Below are 18,974 nucleotides of genomic sequence, written 5' to 3'. Positions count from 1 at the left end.
AAAATGTCCAAAAAACTCCAAGCTTTCTCACGGAACAGAAAATGATGTTAATCACCAAAAGAAAGAAAATGGGAGAACAGGCATATGGAGGGAAAATAATGAGTTACTGAATTTTGAGGTACTTAAGAGACACATATGATACCCAGTAGGCATTTAAATAGGTCCCCACTCAGAAGATTTGAGTTAGAAATAAATACTCGTGAATTATCAGCTAATAAGAGGTAGTGAGAGCTGTGGGGATATTCTGGCAATTTGTAAAAATGAGAACAACATCAAGGGCCTATCAATATTCAAGAAGTAAGCAGAGAAAGAGCCTCTTGACAAAAGTGAAAGAGGAAAGTGAAAAAGTTGGCTTAAAGCTCGACATTCAGAAAACGAAGATCATGGCTTCTGTTCCCATCATTTCATGGGAAATAGATGAGGAAATAGTGTCAGACTTTATTTTTGGGGTTCCAAAATCACTGCAGACAGTGATTGCAGCCATGAAATTAAAAGACGCTTACTCCTTGGAAGGAAAGTTATGACCAACCTAGACAGCATATTAAAAAGCAAAAACATCACTTTGCCAACAAAGATCTGTCTAGTCAAGGCTATGGTTTTTCCAGTAGTCATGTATGGATGTGAGAGTTGGACTATAAAGAAAGCTGAGTGCCGAAGAATTGATGCTTTTGAACTGTGGTGTTGGAGAAGACTCTTGAGAGTCCCTTGGACTGCAAGATCCAACAAGTCCATCCTAAAGGAAATCAGTCCTGGGTGTTCATTGGAAGGACTGATGTTGAAGCTGAAAGTCCAATACTTTGGCCACCTGATGCGAAGAGCTGACTCATTTGAAAAGACCCTGATGTTGGGAAAGATTGAAGGCAGGAGGAGAAGGGGACGACAGAGGACAAGATGGTGGGGTGGCATCACTGACTCAATGGACATGAGTTTGGGTAGGCTCTGGGAGTTGGTGATGGACAGGGAGGCCTGGCATGCTGCAGTTCATGGGGTCACAAAGAGTCGGACACGACTGAGTGACTGAACCGAACTGAACTGAACTGAAGTAGAGAAAAAGGAAGAGACAAAAGAGAGTAAGACAGAAACATGGGAAAAGAACATCTATTGGCCAAAGTCAAATCACAAGGAAATGAAATTTTAAGAACTGAGTTACTACTAATAGAAAACACTTCAGAGAAGTCTATACAAAGAGAAGGTTGAAACAAGTGCACTGATATCAGCAATAGACTCATTATGAACATCATCTAAAACCCCAAACCCTACTTCCTTTTCCAAATGCTCCAATGTATCAGTGTGACACCACCGTCATGTACACTATTCTGTAGTCTGTGCAGTGTGCAATACCACCATGCTTAAAAAGCAAGGTACACACCTTAGTTTAAAAATATCAATATACTTTATTGCTAAAAAATGCTAGCCATTATCTGAACCTTCAGCGAGTCATAATCTGTTTGCTGGTGAAGATTCAAAATATTTCAGTTCAGTTCAGTTCAGTCACTCAGACGTGTCCATTTCTTTGCAACCCCATAGACTGCAGCACGCCAGGTTTCCCTGTCCATCACCAACTCCCAGAGCTTACTCACATCCAACCGTCTCATCCTCTGTTGTCCCCTTCTCCTCCCGCCTTCAATCTTTCCCAGCATAAGGGTCTTTTCAAATGAGTCAGCTCTTCACATCAGGTAGCCAAAGTATTCGAACTTCAGCTTCAGCATCAGTCCTTCCAAGGAATATTCAGGATTGATTTCCTTTAGGATTGAGTGGTTTGATCTCCTTGCTGTCCAAGGGAGTCTCAGAAAGAGTATTCTCCAACACCACATTTCAAAAGCATCAATTCTTTGACATTCAGTTTTCTTTATGGTCCAACTCTCACATCCATATATGACTACTGGAAAAACTATAGCTTTGACTAGACGGATCTTTGTCCATAGAGATGTCTCTGCTTTTTAATATGCTGTCTAGGTTTGTCACAGCTTTTCTTCCAATCAGCAAGCATCTTTTAATTTCATGGCTGCAATCACCATCTGCAGTGATTTTTGAGCCCAAGAAAATAAAGTCACCGTTTCCATTGTTTCCCCATCTATTTGCCATGACGTGATAGAACTGGATGCCATGATCTTAGTTTTCTGAATGTCGAGTTTTAAGCCAGCCTTTTCACTCTCCTCTTCCATCAAGAGGTTCTTTAGTTCCTCTTTGCTTTCTGTCATGAGGGTGGTCATCTACATATCTGAGGTTATTGATATTTCTCCTGGCAATCTTGATTCCAGCTTGTGCTTCATCCAACGCAGCATTGTGCATGATGTACTCTGCATATAAGTTAAATAAGCAGGGTGACAATAAACAGCCTTGACATACTCTTTGGGATTGGAATGAAAACTGACCTTTTCCAGTCCTGTGACCACTGCTGAGTTTTCCAGATTTGCTGGCATGCTGAGCGCAGCACTTTGACAGCATCATCTTTTAGGATTTGAAATAGCTCGACTGGAATTCCATCACCTCCACTAGCTCTGTTCGTAGTGATGCATCTTAATACTCCAGGATGTCTAGCTCTAGGTGAGGGATCACACCATTGTGGATTTTATCTGGTCATTAAGATCTTTTTTTGTATGGTTCTTCTGTGTATTCTTGCCACCTCTTCTTAGTATCTTCTGCTTCTGTTAGGTCCATACCATTTCTGTTCTTTATTGTGCACATCTTTTCTTTAAATGTTCCCTTAGTATCTCTCATTTTCTTGAAGAAATCTCTAGTCTTTCCCATTCTATTGTTTTTCTCTATTTCTTTACCTTGATCACTTAGAAAGGCATTCTCTCTCCTTGCTATTCTTTGCAACTCTGCATTCATATATGATAGTAATTGATATACAGTTGGCCCTCCATATTTGCAGGTTCCACATCTACAGATACAACCAACCAAGGATGAAAAATATTTGGGGAAAGGATTCCAGAAAGTTCCAAAAATCAAAATTTAAACTTGCCACAAAGTCCAGTCAACTATTTACAAGGCATTTACATAGTGCTTACAACTATTTACTTGTGTGTCTGTGGATTTTGGTAACCTCAAGGTTCCTAGAATCATTCCCCAGCAGATACCAAGGGACAAACTGTATACTGTTAATACAATGCCACTATACATAGCACCTGCTTCTGCTCCTGCTGCTAAGTCGCTTCAGTCGTGTCGGACTCTGTGTGACCCCACAGACAGCAGCCCACCCGGCTCCTCTGTCCCTGGGATTCTCCAGGCAAGAATACTGCAGTGGGTTGCCATTTCCTTCTTCAATCCATGCATGCATGCTAAGTTGCTTCAGTCGTGTCCGACTCTGTGCAACCCTATGGACAGCAGTCCTCCAGGCTCCTCTGTCCACAGGATTCTCCAGGGAAGAATACTGGAGTGGGTTGCCATTTCCTTCTCCCATACATAGCACCTAGCAGTGTCTAGATGCATTTTATTAGGTCCTTGATAAATGTTTAAGGAAGGAAGAGAGGGAAGGAGGAAAAGTCAAAGAACTATGTAAAATTAATTCATTTAAATTACTTTTTGATCATATCAATATGCTGTTTAAGAATCTTGCTCTGTTACCAACTATGTGTGCCTGCATAAAATAAAAATAAAAACAAAATAAAAGCAACAGTGATAAAACAAAATGTTGATCTACGAACATCTGTAGTGCTATCAATGATATATATAGATACTATAAAAGCTGTTTCTTTGGTTCATAGCAGGGAAAGGAGCTTTCCGGGAACAATGGATCAAGATAATGGCGCACATGGTTTTTCAAAGGTGGTTGTAGAGGCAAAACCAATCCAGAGATACAGTGTTTTGAAGGAATATAATTTTACATTTTAAGAGTGAAAAGAAAGAGAAAAGAAAGGTAGCCAAAGAGTTAGGAAAAGTAAAAGGGTACAGACAAAAAACCAAAAGAGGTGCTCATATTAAAGAAACAGAGACGGTTCACAACCCTAAAATAAAGTAGGGCCAGAACAGGTTCAATAAACGAGAACTACAAGAATTCAGAGTTTATTTAACCAGGACATTATCAGTGAATTATGAGCAGACAGACTCAATAGTTTAGTCAGGATAAAGAAAAGATGATAAAATTTTTTTTTAAAAACTAGAGGTAAGAAAATGGAAACTTTAGGAATAAACCATTTCAATTATGTCTTATGCCTTTCAAAACAATTACACTGAGGCTTGGCTGCATACACAGCTTTTTTTTTTAACCCATTTACAGGAATTTGCTCAACATGCTCACCTCATGGTGTATTCGCTGATAAACTTTTTGTTCATTGTCTAATACTACAAAAGATTCAGAGGGTGCCGCATCCCCATTGAAAATGAAGCTTAAATCCCCTCGTTGGCACTTCATGTCAGTAAAGTCTATGAGAGTAGTGTCAAGCCTGTGAAAGATGGACAGATGAGAAATTCTGACAAATAAAATTTCAATACAACTCCATATTAATGAAATAAGCTTCATTCCTTCTAAACTCAAACCAAGAGGCTAATACCATATTTCAAAGCCAAACATATATAAGAGCTAAATTTAAAATATCTCATTAAAAAACACCAAAAGAATATTTAAATATATATTCAATTTTACCTATATTTCATTTTCATGAATATATAACTTCATTAATCCAGCAGGAGAAAGGTTGGTTTCCCATTGCTGATGCATTTCTCAACCTGTACCCCATTCTATTTCTCTTACCATAGCTACTCCATAAAATTTACCTCAAGGAAGAAGGGCAGAAAAGGAAAGCAAACCCGTCTAACATCTTTTGATCCCTTTAAGACAAAGTTGCTAGCTCAGCAGAGTACAGCTGACCCTTGACCACAGGGGTCTGGAACACGGACTTCCATCCCCTCCATATATAACTTTACAGTTGGCCCTCCATATGTACATTTCCACGCTCTCAGGTTCAACCAACCTTGGATCATGTAGTACTATAATATGTATTTATTGAAAAAAGATCTGTGTGTAAGAAGGCCCAAGTAGTTCAAACCAGTGTTGTTCAAAGGTCTGCTGTATACCTGGAGAGTAGCAATGCACAGACCACATTCTTAGATTAAGGGCTGTGTGTCCACAGCCTTGTCCTTGAGAGCTGCATCGAGGCTGATGCTTAATCATACAGTATTAAACCTTGCTTCATCCTTCAACTCAATAAACCATTTAATTTACTCCAAATTCTTGGCCTTTTTGCTTGACTTCTCAGATTCAGATTAGCATTCTCTTTCCCAACATTTTCTTTTCTAACATCTCCACAGCCCGAAACATTATGGACCTTTCCTATGGCAAATATTGATGTATTCAAACACCTGTATGTTTGTTGTGTTCACTGTAACCAAGACCTGACATGGTCGACCCAATGGGTTGGTCTCAAATAAATTCTATAAATCACTACTTGGTGAAATTAGAGAGAATAATGGAGTGGAAAACTTTACAAGTATCCTGACATGCTTCAATCTTGCCCAAGGCTTTGTAGTCTCCAGATCATCATATCAGGACCTGACTGGCTGCTCAAAACACAGTCCTTAAGTTAAGAAATAGGTTCACACAGCTGTTAAGAAATGCTGATCACACCCAAAAGAAAATTTCTTTAAGTCTTTGTGAGAGGTCCACCCTGGCTACTGAGTTTCTAACACAATATAAGAACTCATTACTTTGTAGGATTTTCCGTTCTCACCATAGACAAGGCAAATGAGTGGGCATTACTAGTTTCCCTTCATAGGAAAAGCTGAAAAATGGAACATATTTCACATGCTGCATCAAAAGAGTAACGAAGGTTACATATAATTTAACACCCAAACTAGTAACTTTTAAAAGTGAAGGTGACACTATTAATAATTTTACTAGGACAACAGAGATGAATAGGGAAGTATGATTAACCTATGTATAAGAAGCTCTTTTCTGAGCCATGTAAAATACATACACCCCTCAGAGTCAAATAAGAAGTCCTAAAAAAATAGCAAGGCGCCAGCTCCTGTAGGAGTGAACTCGACTTGCTGCTTTATAGTTGAATTCTTGCCCCTGGTCCACTTTCAGTGGCCTGCTACTGCACTATTGGTGCTTGTACTACTAAACATATTCTGTTGTTGCTTGTACATGTGGCACAAGAGAAAATGCTGCCAATAAAAGGGGCTTATCTCCTACCTCTAATGTGGGCTAATGTGGTCTAATGAAGTCTCAAAAAGGGGACAGATCATTTTATATGAGTGGCCTATTTGGACTCCACGGTTCAGCTACCAGGGAACTCTATACCCCTCAAAAAAAGAAGACATGGGCCAGCATAGTCTTTTGCCTCCACTCCCTTCTTGCCCATCCTGGGGGAGAACAGGAGTGGGCTGCAAGGGGTGGGGGTGAGAGGAGAGATACACAAAGAGACAAAGACAGACTGACACTGGCGACATTTGAGCCCTTCAATCCAGCCACACCTAAGATCAGTCATTGTCAATTTTTATTTTATATGTGTTTTCATAATTTGCAACTGAAAGACTAATACAACTTATATATTAGACATATTAGATGGCATAGTAAGCTGTATCAAACATGCCTCATAATGATATAATTTATATCATGGTGATATTTTAATGTATCAACTAGTCCTTGGCTTTCAGCTTAATGAGCCTAGCCTAAATACTTCTAATTTTTACCATGTAATTCACCATGAAGGACATAAAGTTCTTTATAAAAATGCAAAGATTCAAATAGAAAATGTTCTTTTACAGATAAAAACTTGATAACTACCCAAGTAACAGTGAAAAGACAATAGGGCCTACCCTTGAGATAGGAACAGCTCAAATGAGACAGTTCGCAAAGATTATTTAGGTCAATGGTTATATATTACCTCAAAATTATTAATAGTGAAAAATATATTAGTATTCTCAACAATAAAGTTGTTCATATTACTATTTCTACTAAAATATTAATTTCTCCTAGACACCAAAGATGATACTGTGTTGATTTTTGCCCACACAGCTTGCAGGATTTTAGTTCCCCAACCAGAGATGGAATCTGTGATCTTGGTAGTGAAAGCATGGCAATCCTAACTACTTGACCACCAGGGAATTCCCATACTTTAAATAAATCACACTGCTATCATGAGATACAAGTAAAAGTCATTTGAAGTGATGTTTAAAAGAACTAATTATCTCATGATATTTAAATGTGCACATTTTTATTTAATGTTAACAAACTGGTTTTTCTTTTAATTCTTCATCTATGCAAAAAACCTTTACCATACATTCTAAAATGCAGCTTCTCCATTACTCGTTAACTTTGATAACCAGCATTTTGAACTCATCACTCCTTCAACCTTAGTAAAGAGGTTTCCTGCTAGTAAGCCCCAGGTTTCAGTGTCTTACTAAATTATAGTAGCTCCCCTTAAGCTACTGTAGCTCCCCTTAAGCTACATTCTTTGACACAATTATTCTCTCTCTTATTGTCATACATCTATCTTAGCCATTTTGTGGGGGTTTTTTATCATCTATATTTATTATGTAATATGTATCATGTCATTTACTTTTAAAAGGTATATATAAATGTGAAATAATTTTTTAAAAGAAAGAAGCTCCTTTTCTTCTAAATTTAAGAATCAAACAGAACTAAAACTAACCTTTAACACAGCACATGGAAGACAATACTATTCTCCCAAGTCATCTACTAACTTTGGCAAGTACCTATATTAAAAATTTTTAAACTGATGAATAATTTTTTTGAAATTCATAATATATTGCTAACAATAGGCTACTGAATTAAATCTACATCATTAACAAATCCTTTCATAGTTTTTCACCCATACTTTACTGTGTTTTCCAAGGTTTCTGTAATGACCATGAATTTAATGTGCATGAGAACGTTCATGATGAGCAATATCTGAGGAAGTTATTTTTAAAAAACAAAAACACAGAAAACTCTACCTTAACCAATAGAATTTTGCTTGAGAATAATTATCCTAGAACTTACTTCTAACTAAAGGTTATCTCTTCATTATAATTCATCATACTTAATAATTAATCTCATAAACAGTTGATTTTCTTTAAATTTCTGTCTTGCGACATGATAAGAAGTCACATGATAAGAAGACAGTAAGTCAGAGAGGTCCTGGCTCAGCCATTAATTTGCAATATGCTCATAAAAATCACTTCACCTTTCTGAACTTTCTAATCTATAAAATGAAGAGTTTATATAACTTTTTAAGTTCTATAACAGTTCTAGACAATACTCAAATTAATATTGTGAATTTTTATAAACATAGGCATATAAAATTATATGTATACATATATAAATGTACTAATATGAATACATTAAAATGGGGACATTTCCTGGTAATCTAATGGTTAGGCTCTGCACTCTTACTGCTCAGGGCCCAAGTTTGATCCCTGGTTGGGGAACTAAAATCCCATAAGCTACACAGTACAGCCAGTTAAAAAAACAGTTGGCACATTCACTAGCATTCTAAATAGCTTAAATAGGTATCATTTATATAATTTGTTGTTCAGTGCTAAGTTGTGTCCAACTCTGCAACACCACGGACTGCAGCACACCAGACACCTCTGTCCTCCACTATCTCCCAGAATTTGCTCCACTTCATGTCCATTCCATCAGTGATACTAACTAACCACCTCATTCTCTGCCACCCACTTCTTTTGCCTTCAATCTTTCCGAGCATGAGGGTCTTTTCCAATGACTCAGCTCTTTGCATCAGGTACAAAGTACTGGAGCTTCAACTTCAGCATCAGTCCTTCCAATGAATGTTCAGGGCTGATTTCCTTTAGGATTGACTGGTTTGATCTCCTTGCTATTCAAGGGACTCTCAACATTAAAAAAAAAACTAAGATCTTGCCATGTGGTCGTCCCATCACTTCAAGGCAAACAGAAGGGGAAAAAATGGAAGCAGTGACAGATTTTATTCTCTTAGGCTTCAAAATCACTGCAGATGGTGACTGAAGCCATGAAATTAAAAGACATTTGCTCCTTGGAGGAAAGCTATGGCAAACTTAGTGTATTAAAAAGCAGAGATATCACTTTGTTAACACAGGTCCATCTACTCAAAGCTACGGTTTTTCTAGTAGTCATGCACGGATGTGAGAGTTGGACCATAAAGAAGGCTGAGTGCCAAAGAAGTGATCATTTATAAATATACCTATATTAGTATAAAGATAAAGAAATAATGATAGAATTCTGAAATGAATAAATAGATTCTCCATGAGATCCAAATATCAATCAATTAAAAAGAAAACAGAAGAAAATTAAAATTAGCCTTCAAAAATATTCACTAGAATGGATAGATGAATGGCTAGAAGCATGGGTGGGTAGATAGGGGAGGGAACAGTAGGAAAGGGATGCAGTAAAAAAGGACAAGAGTTGGGTCCTCCTTATGTGTTCCTTATTCCCTAAAAAGCTAGGAAGAGGGGCATGACCATCCTAAATCTTCTTGGTATTGTATCATGATCTTCATTCTACTTGCGTTCTAGATAGTATGTAGTTGAACAATAATACCTTTGTTTTAGTCAAGATTTTATGCCTTTGGTTTCTTATCTCCAGTACCTCAAAGGAGATAAAACATTGTGAATATATTAAGACATGTTTAAGTTATAAAATACTACATCCATGTATAAGCTTTTACTACAGAAAGAAAAGCTTCCTCTAAATCTCAGTTATCTGTTACTCAGAGAAAAATCAAATCACCTTACCTGATATTGATACCTTGCTTGTATATTTTACATGCATCAGAAGGCAGAATTCGGGAAAGTAAAGGCACTGTATTTGTAAAAAGAAAAGGTGAAAAATAACCACCTAAAGTTCTGAGACATTATAAATTTTTAAATAGAAGAACAGTACTGTAACATTTTACTATTTTATAAAAGTTGTCATAATTTCCTTTAAAATAGTATTTTTCTACTGAAAAATAATACACAAAGCAATTTTGAGCAACTTCAAATATCTACTGCTGCTAAGTCACTTCAGTCGTGTCCGACTCTGTGCGACCCCATAGATGGCAGCCCACCAGTCCCTGGGATTCTCCAGGCAAGAACACTGGAGTGGGTTGCCATTTCCTTCTCCAACGCATGAAAGTGAAAAGTGAAAGTGAAGTCGCTCAGTCATGTCCGACTCTTAGCAACGCCATGGACTGCAGCCTACCAGGCTCCTCCGTCCATGGGATTTTCCAGGCAAGAGTACTGGAGTGGGGTGCCATTGCCTTCTCGGATTTAATTGTAATTACCATCACCAACACCCACCACCAAATACAAATGACAGTAGCAAAACTGATGCAATGCCATTCTTGGTACATATTGCAAGATGCTACTGTTAGTGAGAAAACAAGGCCTTTTGGTAACTAAACCCTCCTGAAGGGGTCACCAGATAAACCTGGATCCCATCTAATTCTTTATATATAACTGCATAAAATACCAGAAAAGTAATATGTGTAATAAAAAATACATTGTTAGAGCTAGTTGAATTTGAGTTTGAATCCTAAATATATTGATTATTCAATAAGCTCAATGTACATTAGTTTTAAAATTCTTAAAATGCAATCGTACTATTGACTTATACATTTCTACATTCCAGTGTTGCTCACATTCATATCATAAGCTATATTCTTATAGTTTTTTATTATTCATTATCTGCTATATTTTGAGGAAAGATGAGTTATTCTATAGACAAATAAATCTACATAACAGGCTAAATAATTAAACTACCATATACCAAAAAAAGAAAAGAATGTGAAACTCAAAATTCCTGAAATTAAAGATCTCATCACATGTACAGGTGTATGTATGTGTGTGTGTTTATCTGTGTAAGATGTATTACACGTATATTTTATAAAACTCGAGTGTTTTAAAAATGGGTGATAAAAATCAACCTGGTTAGAAAGAAAGACCCTAGAGAAAACTAAAGGCTAGGTTTTTAGTTAACTTTTTCAAAGTTTTCTAAATTTTTAAATATTTTCTAATTAACATTAAAAGTTTTTTAATTCTTTAGAGGTTATTCAATCTAAAATGATTACATCATTAAAGACAGTTTTCTAGACTTTTTATTTTATGAAAATAAGAAAAGTTTACAGCCAAGAGGGAGTATCATCTAAGTTACCCTGGTCAAAGAACATAAGAAATCATTTTCCAATCAAATTCTTCCTTATATGAAACAACAGAAGTTAAGAAGAGTAATAACAGCATATGCATGTGCATGCTAAGTCACTCAGTCGTGTCCAACTCTACGACCCCATGGACTGTAGCCTGCCAGGCTTCTCTGTCCGTGGGATTTTCCAGGTAGGAATACTAGAGTGGGTTGCCATTTCCTTCTCCAATAATGGCATAAATCTATATAAATGATCAAAGCTCCTCTTTCTTACTTATTAATTGAGATCTACTTTTTCTGTTTTTAAATATTTGATATAGTAAGAAAAAGATGATTACAATAAGCCAGCACTCTAACTTAATTTAAATTTATTACATCTTGTAAAGTAGTATGGTAAACTACAAAAGCAAAATTCAGAATCACACACCAATATCCACTTATCAGAAAAGGAAGAAAGGGGGAATGTAGAGAAAAAAAGAATTTGAAGATTGAAAAGCAAAAGTTAAAAAAAAAAAGAAGGTATATCATAGAGGAAAAAAAAGATTTCAATGCATTCCAAAAATAGAGCAATTTGCATTTTCCTAATTTTGTGATGACTTTTTCTTCCCCCATGTAAATTGAACAATTAGGCTCTCTATATCTTAAGTTATTTCAACGTTATCTAAGAGTCTAACACACACACACAAAAAAAGAGTCTAACACAGTACTCCAAAGGTAGTATAATCCACTGAACTGAAAAATGAATAGTCTCTAAGTTTTCATTCTGGCTTTGCTATCACTTATTCCCTGATTTTAAGAACAGCCTAGGCCTGATGTTTTCCATCTATAATATGCAAAAAAAAAAAAAAAAAAAGTCCTAAAAACAGGACAGATATTCTGTAGATTATGAGATAAAGAAAAAAACTATTAGTTTTTCTGTTGAAACATGCCATATACATAATGTTAAGTTTGTAGTGATTATAATACTATAAATTATTTAACACTTTACAGCATCTAAAGTGCTTCCTTCAAAAACATGATTTCATTTCATCTACACCAAAACAAAGACTTGAAAATAGGTGGGGTGTTTATTCTTACTCTCACTTTTAAAATGAAAAAACCCAAGCTCAGGAAAAATATGTGACTTTCCACTGCAAACAGGAGCCAGTACTTCTGATTCCATTTTAAGGCTTTTCTATACCTAAAAACTCACTCTGGAATAATTTAGCTGCCTTCAGACTTGCTATTAATCAAGTCTGAGGCTATTTTCAGCCAAATACTGAAGGAGAAAGAGTGGAGTTTTTGTGCTCCACTACCGCTAAACTTACCCCTGGATCTCAGTATTTCTTAACTTGCCCTTGTTTCTGGGAGCCTTTTTCTTTTTTTTTTTTTTTAATATCAGGGGCTTTCACAAGGGAGGAAGCATGCCTAAACTCTAGAAAAAAGCTTGATAATCAAATCTTATATCAGAGATTATCCAATGTTTTTTAATCCAAAGCATATAAACTAAATCTAGCCAATGAGTTTAGTTTTTAGAAGGACAGATGACATCCAACCATCAGGTGCTAATAATGTGACATGAAATCAGTAAAAACCTTTATCAACAATGAATCAGATGTGCTAACTTTCTTGTGTCAAAGTCAAATTCTCAGAGAAGCAATACATTTTTTCAAAAGTAATTGTTATTATATTTTGCCCTTGTCACGTGCAATCTCTGTTCTCCAATCAGGGACTGAACCCAGTGCCCCCTGCTCAGTCTTAACCACTGGACCACCAGGGAAGTCCCAGAAGCAATACTTTAAACAGTACCTCAGTGGTTACATAATAAACTTGATTATGCAACAGTTACAATGTGTTTACAACTACAGATAATATGCGCAATTTCATGAGTAATTATATCCAATTTCAATTTGTTCATGTAATTGAAATGTCAGTTTTAAAATATTTTAGAATATTTTACTCAGCAAGATAAAGTTACAATTTTAGAATTCAAAATACTAACAGTTAATCAAACAGTCAATTAAAGAGCCAGTATACTCAAGGATCACCAAGAATGACTGGGGTCTTTATAGATAGAAAAAAAACAGTGAAAAAAATAGTATCCAGACTTTAGACCAATCTAACTTGGAGCTCTTTTATTACACAATGCTATTACATCTCTTTTTCTTTTGGTATTCTAGGACACTGGTACTTCTAAATGATAGAGCATAAAGCATTATCAGAGTTAAGAAAACCTTGGGTGAGTTTTTTTGGCCACACCACGGCACTCATGGGATCTCAGTTCTCCACAAGGGATTGAACCTGGGCCAGAGTCAGTGGTAAAGAGTCCACTTACAATGCCGGCAACAGAGTTCGACCTCTAGGTAAGGAAGATCCCCTGGAAAAGGAAATGGCAACCCACTCCAGTATTCTTGCCTGGAGAATTCCATGGACAGAGGATCCTAGTGGACTATAGTCCATGAGATCACAAAAAGAGTCAGATGGGACTTAGTGACTAAACAACAACACCTACAACAGGAATGAAAGCCCAGAACCCTAACCACTAGACCACCAGGGAATTCCCACAGGTGTGAGTTTTGATGGAGCCAAAACTAGCCTCATGATCTAAAGTTGCAACTGATTATAGTTAGGGATTAAATTTCTTATTTAGAGATTAAACAAACCAGAAACATCTTAATCACCCATCTCATAAAGTATTATGCTGCTGTTTTTTTTAAAAAGGAAGTACTTCTTCATGAACTAAAATGTAAGATATTTATGATAGATTAAGTAAAAATGACAAAATGCATAATAATTGTATGATTTCATTTAAAAAACTAAGGCTGAGGCTATATATACACATATAAATTTATATTTATATGTGTGTACAAACACATGTTCATAAGCATTGAAGAGAGTTGAAAATATTCATATGAAATATTAATAGTCGTCTCTAGAGTGGTCTCTGTCAATATCTGATTTATTGTTATGATTATTTTATGATTTATCTTTATGATTATTTTGGTGATAATAAGCATTCAAATGTTTATACCATAAAGATTAATTCAGATGCTTTAAAAAAACACATAAGCACACTATATCCAATTTATATATAGACTACATTAAAAAATGTTTAACCCAAAAGTCAGTTGTTTGGATAGTTATTTATTTAGTAAAGTATAGGTCACTAGGATCAAACTTCCTATTTGGACACAAAAGTTTCCTAAGTAGACTCATGTTTAAAATGAGAAAGAGAAAAAACTTACCTTACCAAGGTAAATCAAAAATGACTGTAAAATATCTAGGAATTAACATCTTTTATAAATAAGTGGAATGGTGTGCGACCAAACAGTGTGTTAAGACAGTGGCTATAAAGTATGCAATAAAAGCAGCAAAAGTGATTGACAGATGACAAAATATACAAAATCAATTAATATTAACCAAATTCTTCACATTTAGGTATCTAAATACTATATGTCGAATTTCCCTAAATTCAGTAACCTAATAATCCCATAGTTATTCTTCTCTTCTCTCTGAAAATTCCTTACATTAAATTATTATATTTTAACCAGCATTTTGTTTTTAAATAAGACAATTTTTTACCTTAAAAAAATAATTATGGAAGTTACCAATCAGGTTGGGATAATTAAATATTACTATGGGGCTTTATGGGCTTCCCTGGTGGCTCAGATGGTAAACAATCTGCCTGCACTGTGGGAGACCTGGGTTCAATCCCTGGGTTGGGAAGATCTACTGACTGGAGAAGGAAACAGCAACCCACTCCAGTATTCTTGCCTGGAGAATACCATGGACAGAGGAGCCTAGCAAGCTACAGACCATGGGGTCTCAAAGAGCCGGACAGAACTGAGCAACTCACACACGCACAGGGCTTTATAACCATTATATTCAACATGATGAAAAATATTTAAATTTCCTTATGGCAAATATTGGTTATTTTAACATTTATATTTAATAGCTATTTTTACACTTGCATTTTTGCATACCTACATATTTTACAGTAAAACATAGCACATTCTTACCCCAGCTTTGAAAATCCCAGTGAAGTTCGAGATAAAAGTCACCTAGCTGAGAAATGAAATATGTATAATTAGTAAATGCATACCTTAGTTAACAGCTCTTATACCTGCTTAACATTTTGCTTTAAAAAAATCTGTTATCATTAAAGATCTATAGACAGAAATAGGAAATAATTTCAATTATGGGGTTGGAGAAAGAACCAAAATATATATATATGCTTATTACTTAGTATTACAATAGCAGACATTACTACACTTATCCACAAAGGAAAATACATACCACTTTAGATTTTACAAGAACGTTTTAATCACATAAAACTGATAGGCATTTAAATTTGCATCAATAAATATTCCACTTCTCAGTATAACCAAAACAAAATGAGTAGTATTGGGAGAATAGTTAGTAACTTTAGAAGTGTTATAAAAAAAAACTTCTAAAATGATTATTGTGTAGGCTCATAATGATCTAATAAAATCATTCACTGCAACAGAAACTTTTTTCTACAAAGTGATAACACAAGTTTTCAAAATCTGAAATAATCTGTCATCATATTATCTATAGACAATGTTTTTATTTCTTAAATTAGAAGCTAAACAACAAAAACTATAACTGTTCAAGGAACTATTAATCAAATAGTCTCAAAAAATTTTATCCCTTGAGATTTCAAAAAATAGCATACCTAAAAGAAGACATACTCATAGGTCTTTCTCCCACAGTTTTTTCAGGCATCCAAAATAAAGAGAAAAAAATAACAGAAAACAAACCTCTCTCCCTGTCTGTACCACTACACCCAGCTGTACCATCATGAAGTAGGAGAGATAAACAGTTTTGTTACAAACAGAAAATGCAAACTGGCCCTACTAGCAGTAGCAGCTTCTGCTCATAGAAAATTTTTGAATCCAAAGAACAAAGAAAAATTACTTCCATTAATTATCACTTACCTTCTTTTTTCTTAGAGCTGTTACCTTATTTATTGGGAGCAATAATTCTTTATCTACCTTCTAAGTTCAAAGCAAATAATGCTTCCCATAAGATTATACACTATAATCAGTATTTTTTAATGTCATTATTGCTTAATTAAAGCAGGATTTTTACTATTTCTTGACCCTTAATAATTAGCAAATAATTAAACTGCATTTTTAAAATGCATAAACGTACACTTTCAATTACAGTTGAGATGCAAAATCAGTCAAGAAATTGAGCTTACCTCTTTCAGGGCTTTTAATAATCGAGGTCGTTTTTCTTCAACACTTTCCCTGGATTGCTGCTTAAGCTTCCTTAAAAGAGCTGTAACTAAAATTTAAATTTTAAAAAAATTTTTAATTTAAAATGAATTTTGCCAGGTTAGACTGCTAATTATATCTAAAAAAAAAATTGTGAAAAAAAATGTCACCATGCTAAGAAACACCACTGGCTTATTACACACAGAAATAATACAGATATTGTGAATATGTTAGAAAATACCTTTGGCAAAGCTGTTATGATCCTCAAGAAAAACTGAAAGGAGATACCTCAACATCAACTTACAGTCATACTAGCTTTGGTGGTTTTTAATCATCAGTAAGGCTTCATCTGACTGAGTCAAGATTACCAACCTCAGTCAGATGATGCCGTGTCCTGTTGTTAACAGTTGTCTAAAAGATGATCTCAAAGATAGGAAATCTCAAAAATCATACTAGGTATTATTTTTTTTTAAATGTAATTATCTACAAAATGTTATCAGTTGCATCTGTTCTTCTTTTACTTGAGACTGTACTTTCTCTCACATACTACCAACATAGCATAAAAAATACTAAAACAAATCCTATTCTATCTGTGAAAAGAACTTCAGACTCTTAAAAAAAAACCCTGAAACCCTCCAGTGTCTTCTCAATAGTTAACAGATATTAAGACAAATCGCTTAAGTCCAAACCACAGCTTTACTACTTATTAGATGTGTCAATATGGAACACTTAATTAATTTTCCTAAACTTCACTTTCTTTTTTTCATTTGTCAAGTAAGAATAAATCTACATTAAAATCTATAGTAAATCTCAAGTAAAATCTACTACAAAGAGTTACTATAAAGGCTCAATATAAACTGCTTACTACTGTGCCTGCAATTAGGTAAATAGAAGATTTGTTTATTAGAATGAAGGTCTAAAACATACCAGCAAACTCAATCAATCTCTCACATTTACTGAAATAAGAGAAAATATTAGCTTTGAATAAAGTAAGATAAAAAATGTATTAGTCAAGTGGAGAATGTATACATCAATACATGGTGAAAGAAGAGAGTGAAAAAGTTGGCTTAAAGCTCAACATTCAGAAAACTAAGATCATGGCAGCTGGTCCCATCACTTCATGGGAAATAGATGGGGAAACAGTGGGAACAGTGGCTGACTTTATTTTGGGGGGCTCCAAAATAACTGCAGATGATGATTGCAGCCATGAAATTAAAAGACACTTACTCCTTGGAAGGAAAGTTATGAACAACCTAGACAGCATATTAGAAAGCAGAGACATTACTTTGTTGACAAAGGTCTGTCTAGTCAAGGCTATGGTTTTTCCAGTAGTCATGTATGGATGTGAGAGTTGGACTATAAAGAAAGCTGAGGGCTGAAGAATTGATGCTTTTGAACTGTGGTGTTGGAGAAGACTCTTTGAGAGTCCCTTGGACTGCAAGGAGATCCAACCAGTCCATCCTAAAGGAGATCAGTCCTGGGTGTTCATTGGAAGGACTGATGTTGAAGCTGAAACTCCAATACTTTGGCCACCTGGTGGCGAAGAGCTGACTCATCAGCTAATCATCAGTAAGGCTTCACCTGACTGAGTCAAGATTACCAACCTCAGTCAGATGATGCAGTGTCCTGTTGTTAACAGTTGTCTAAAAGATGATCTCAGAGATAGGAAATCTTTGAAAAGACCCTGATGCTGGGAAAGATTGAAGGCAGGAGGAGAAGGGGATGACAGAGGATGAGATGGTTGGATGGCATCACTGACTCAATGGACATGGGTTTGGGTAAACTTCAGGAGTTGGTGATGGATAGGTAGGTCTGGCGTGCTGTGGTTCATGGGGTCACAAAGAGTTGGACATGACTGAGTGAGTGAACTGAACTGATGCTAAAATGAAAACTTCAGCTTCTTACATCAATCCTCAATAAAAATTCTTTTCTGGTCTATAAAATCCAAATAGTCTAAGGACCAATTACCTAGATAAATTAGGATTCTTTAAAGATTCAAATTTATATGACTCTAACTAACCTTCATGTTTGTTATAATTTAATATCAAAACTATATTATCTAAGTATAGAATTCTTTCTATAATTCTTCTCCACTATAAAGGCAAATAGTTTAATAAATGTTTATTCAATCTACCTTTACTTCAGATTAAAACAGACTGCCGTTCACATAAAGAACAAAAATAATATCCTAAAAAGAAAAGGCATCTTAATTAAAAGCAGAAACCATATAGTTTCCATCAACTAAATATAACTGACTGAAGACCTTCAATACATAGAAAATTATTAAAATGACCAAATATTATTAAAAATGTAGTGACAGCAACTACATATAACATAGTGATGTGTGCAAAAAGATTCCTGTTCTATGAGATTTCACATTAAAATATAACATCAACTTATGGAGACACTCAGAACACAATCAGATAAAATTATTAGCATATCTGGGGGAGTCAATATTTGTATTCCCATACTATAAGAATCTTATTAACAGTGATTGACAAATAAAATAAAATTAGCTACAACAAATGTCATTGGTGACGGTTTAGTCATTGAGTAATGTCCAATTCTTTGCAACCCCATGGACAGTAGCCTGCCAGGCTCCTCTGACCATGGGATCTTCCAGGCAAGAATGCTGGAGTGGGTTGCCATTTCCTTCTCCAGGAGAACTTTCTGACCCAGGGATCAAA

At 35.3% G+C, this 18,974-nt stretch overlaps 1 protein-coding gene across 1 annotated transcript in view; it reads right to left on the bottom strand.

The window, feature by feature from the left end:
* Positions 1 to 18,974, bottom strand: part of ANKRD13C (ankyrin repeat domain 13C) — a 91,500-nt gene that overhangs the window by 30,995 nt on the left and 41,531 nt on the right. Inside the window, exons 4-7 of the mRNA XM_055585495.1 lie at positions 16,272 to 16,357; positions 15,067 to 15,112; positions 9,682 to 9,748; positions 4,244 to 4,388 (exon numbers count right to left, since the gene is read on the bottom strand). Coding sequence (XP_055441470.1) covers positions 4,244 to 4,388; positions 9,682 to 9,748; positions 15,067 to 15,112; positions 16,272 to 16,357 — 344 coding nt within the window. The remainder of the gene's footprint in view (positions 1 to 4,243; positions 4,389 to 9,681; positions 9,749 to 15,066; positions 15,113 to 16,271; positions 16,358 to 18,974) is intronic.

This window comes from Bubalus kerabau, chromosome 6 (assembly GCF_029407905.1).
Source record: "Bubalus kerabau isolate K-KA32 ecotype Philippines breed swamp buffalo chromosome 6, PCC_UOA_SB_1v2, whole genome shotgun sequence".
NCBI lineage: Eukaryota > Metazoa > Chordata > Mammalia > Artiodactyla > Bovidae > Bubalus > Bubalus kerabau.
This window is presented reverse-complemented; position numbering and strand designations above follow the sequence as displayed.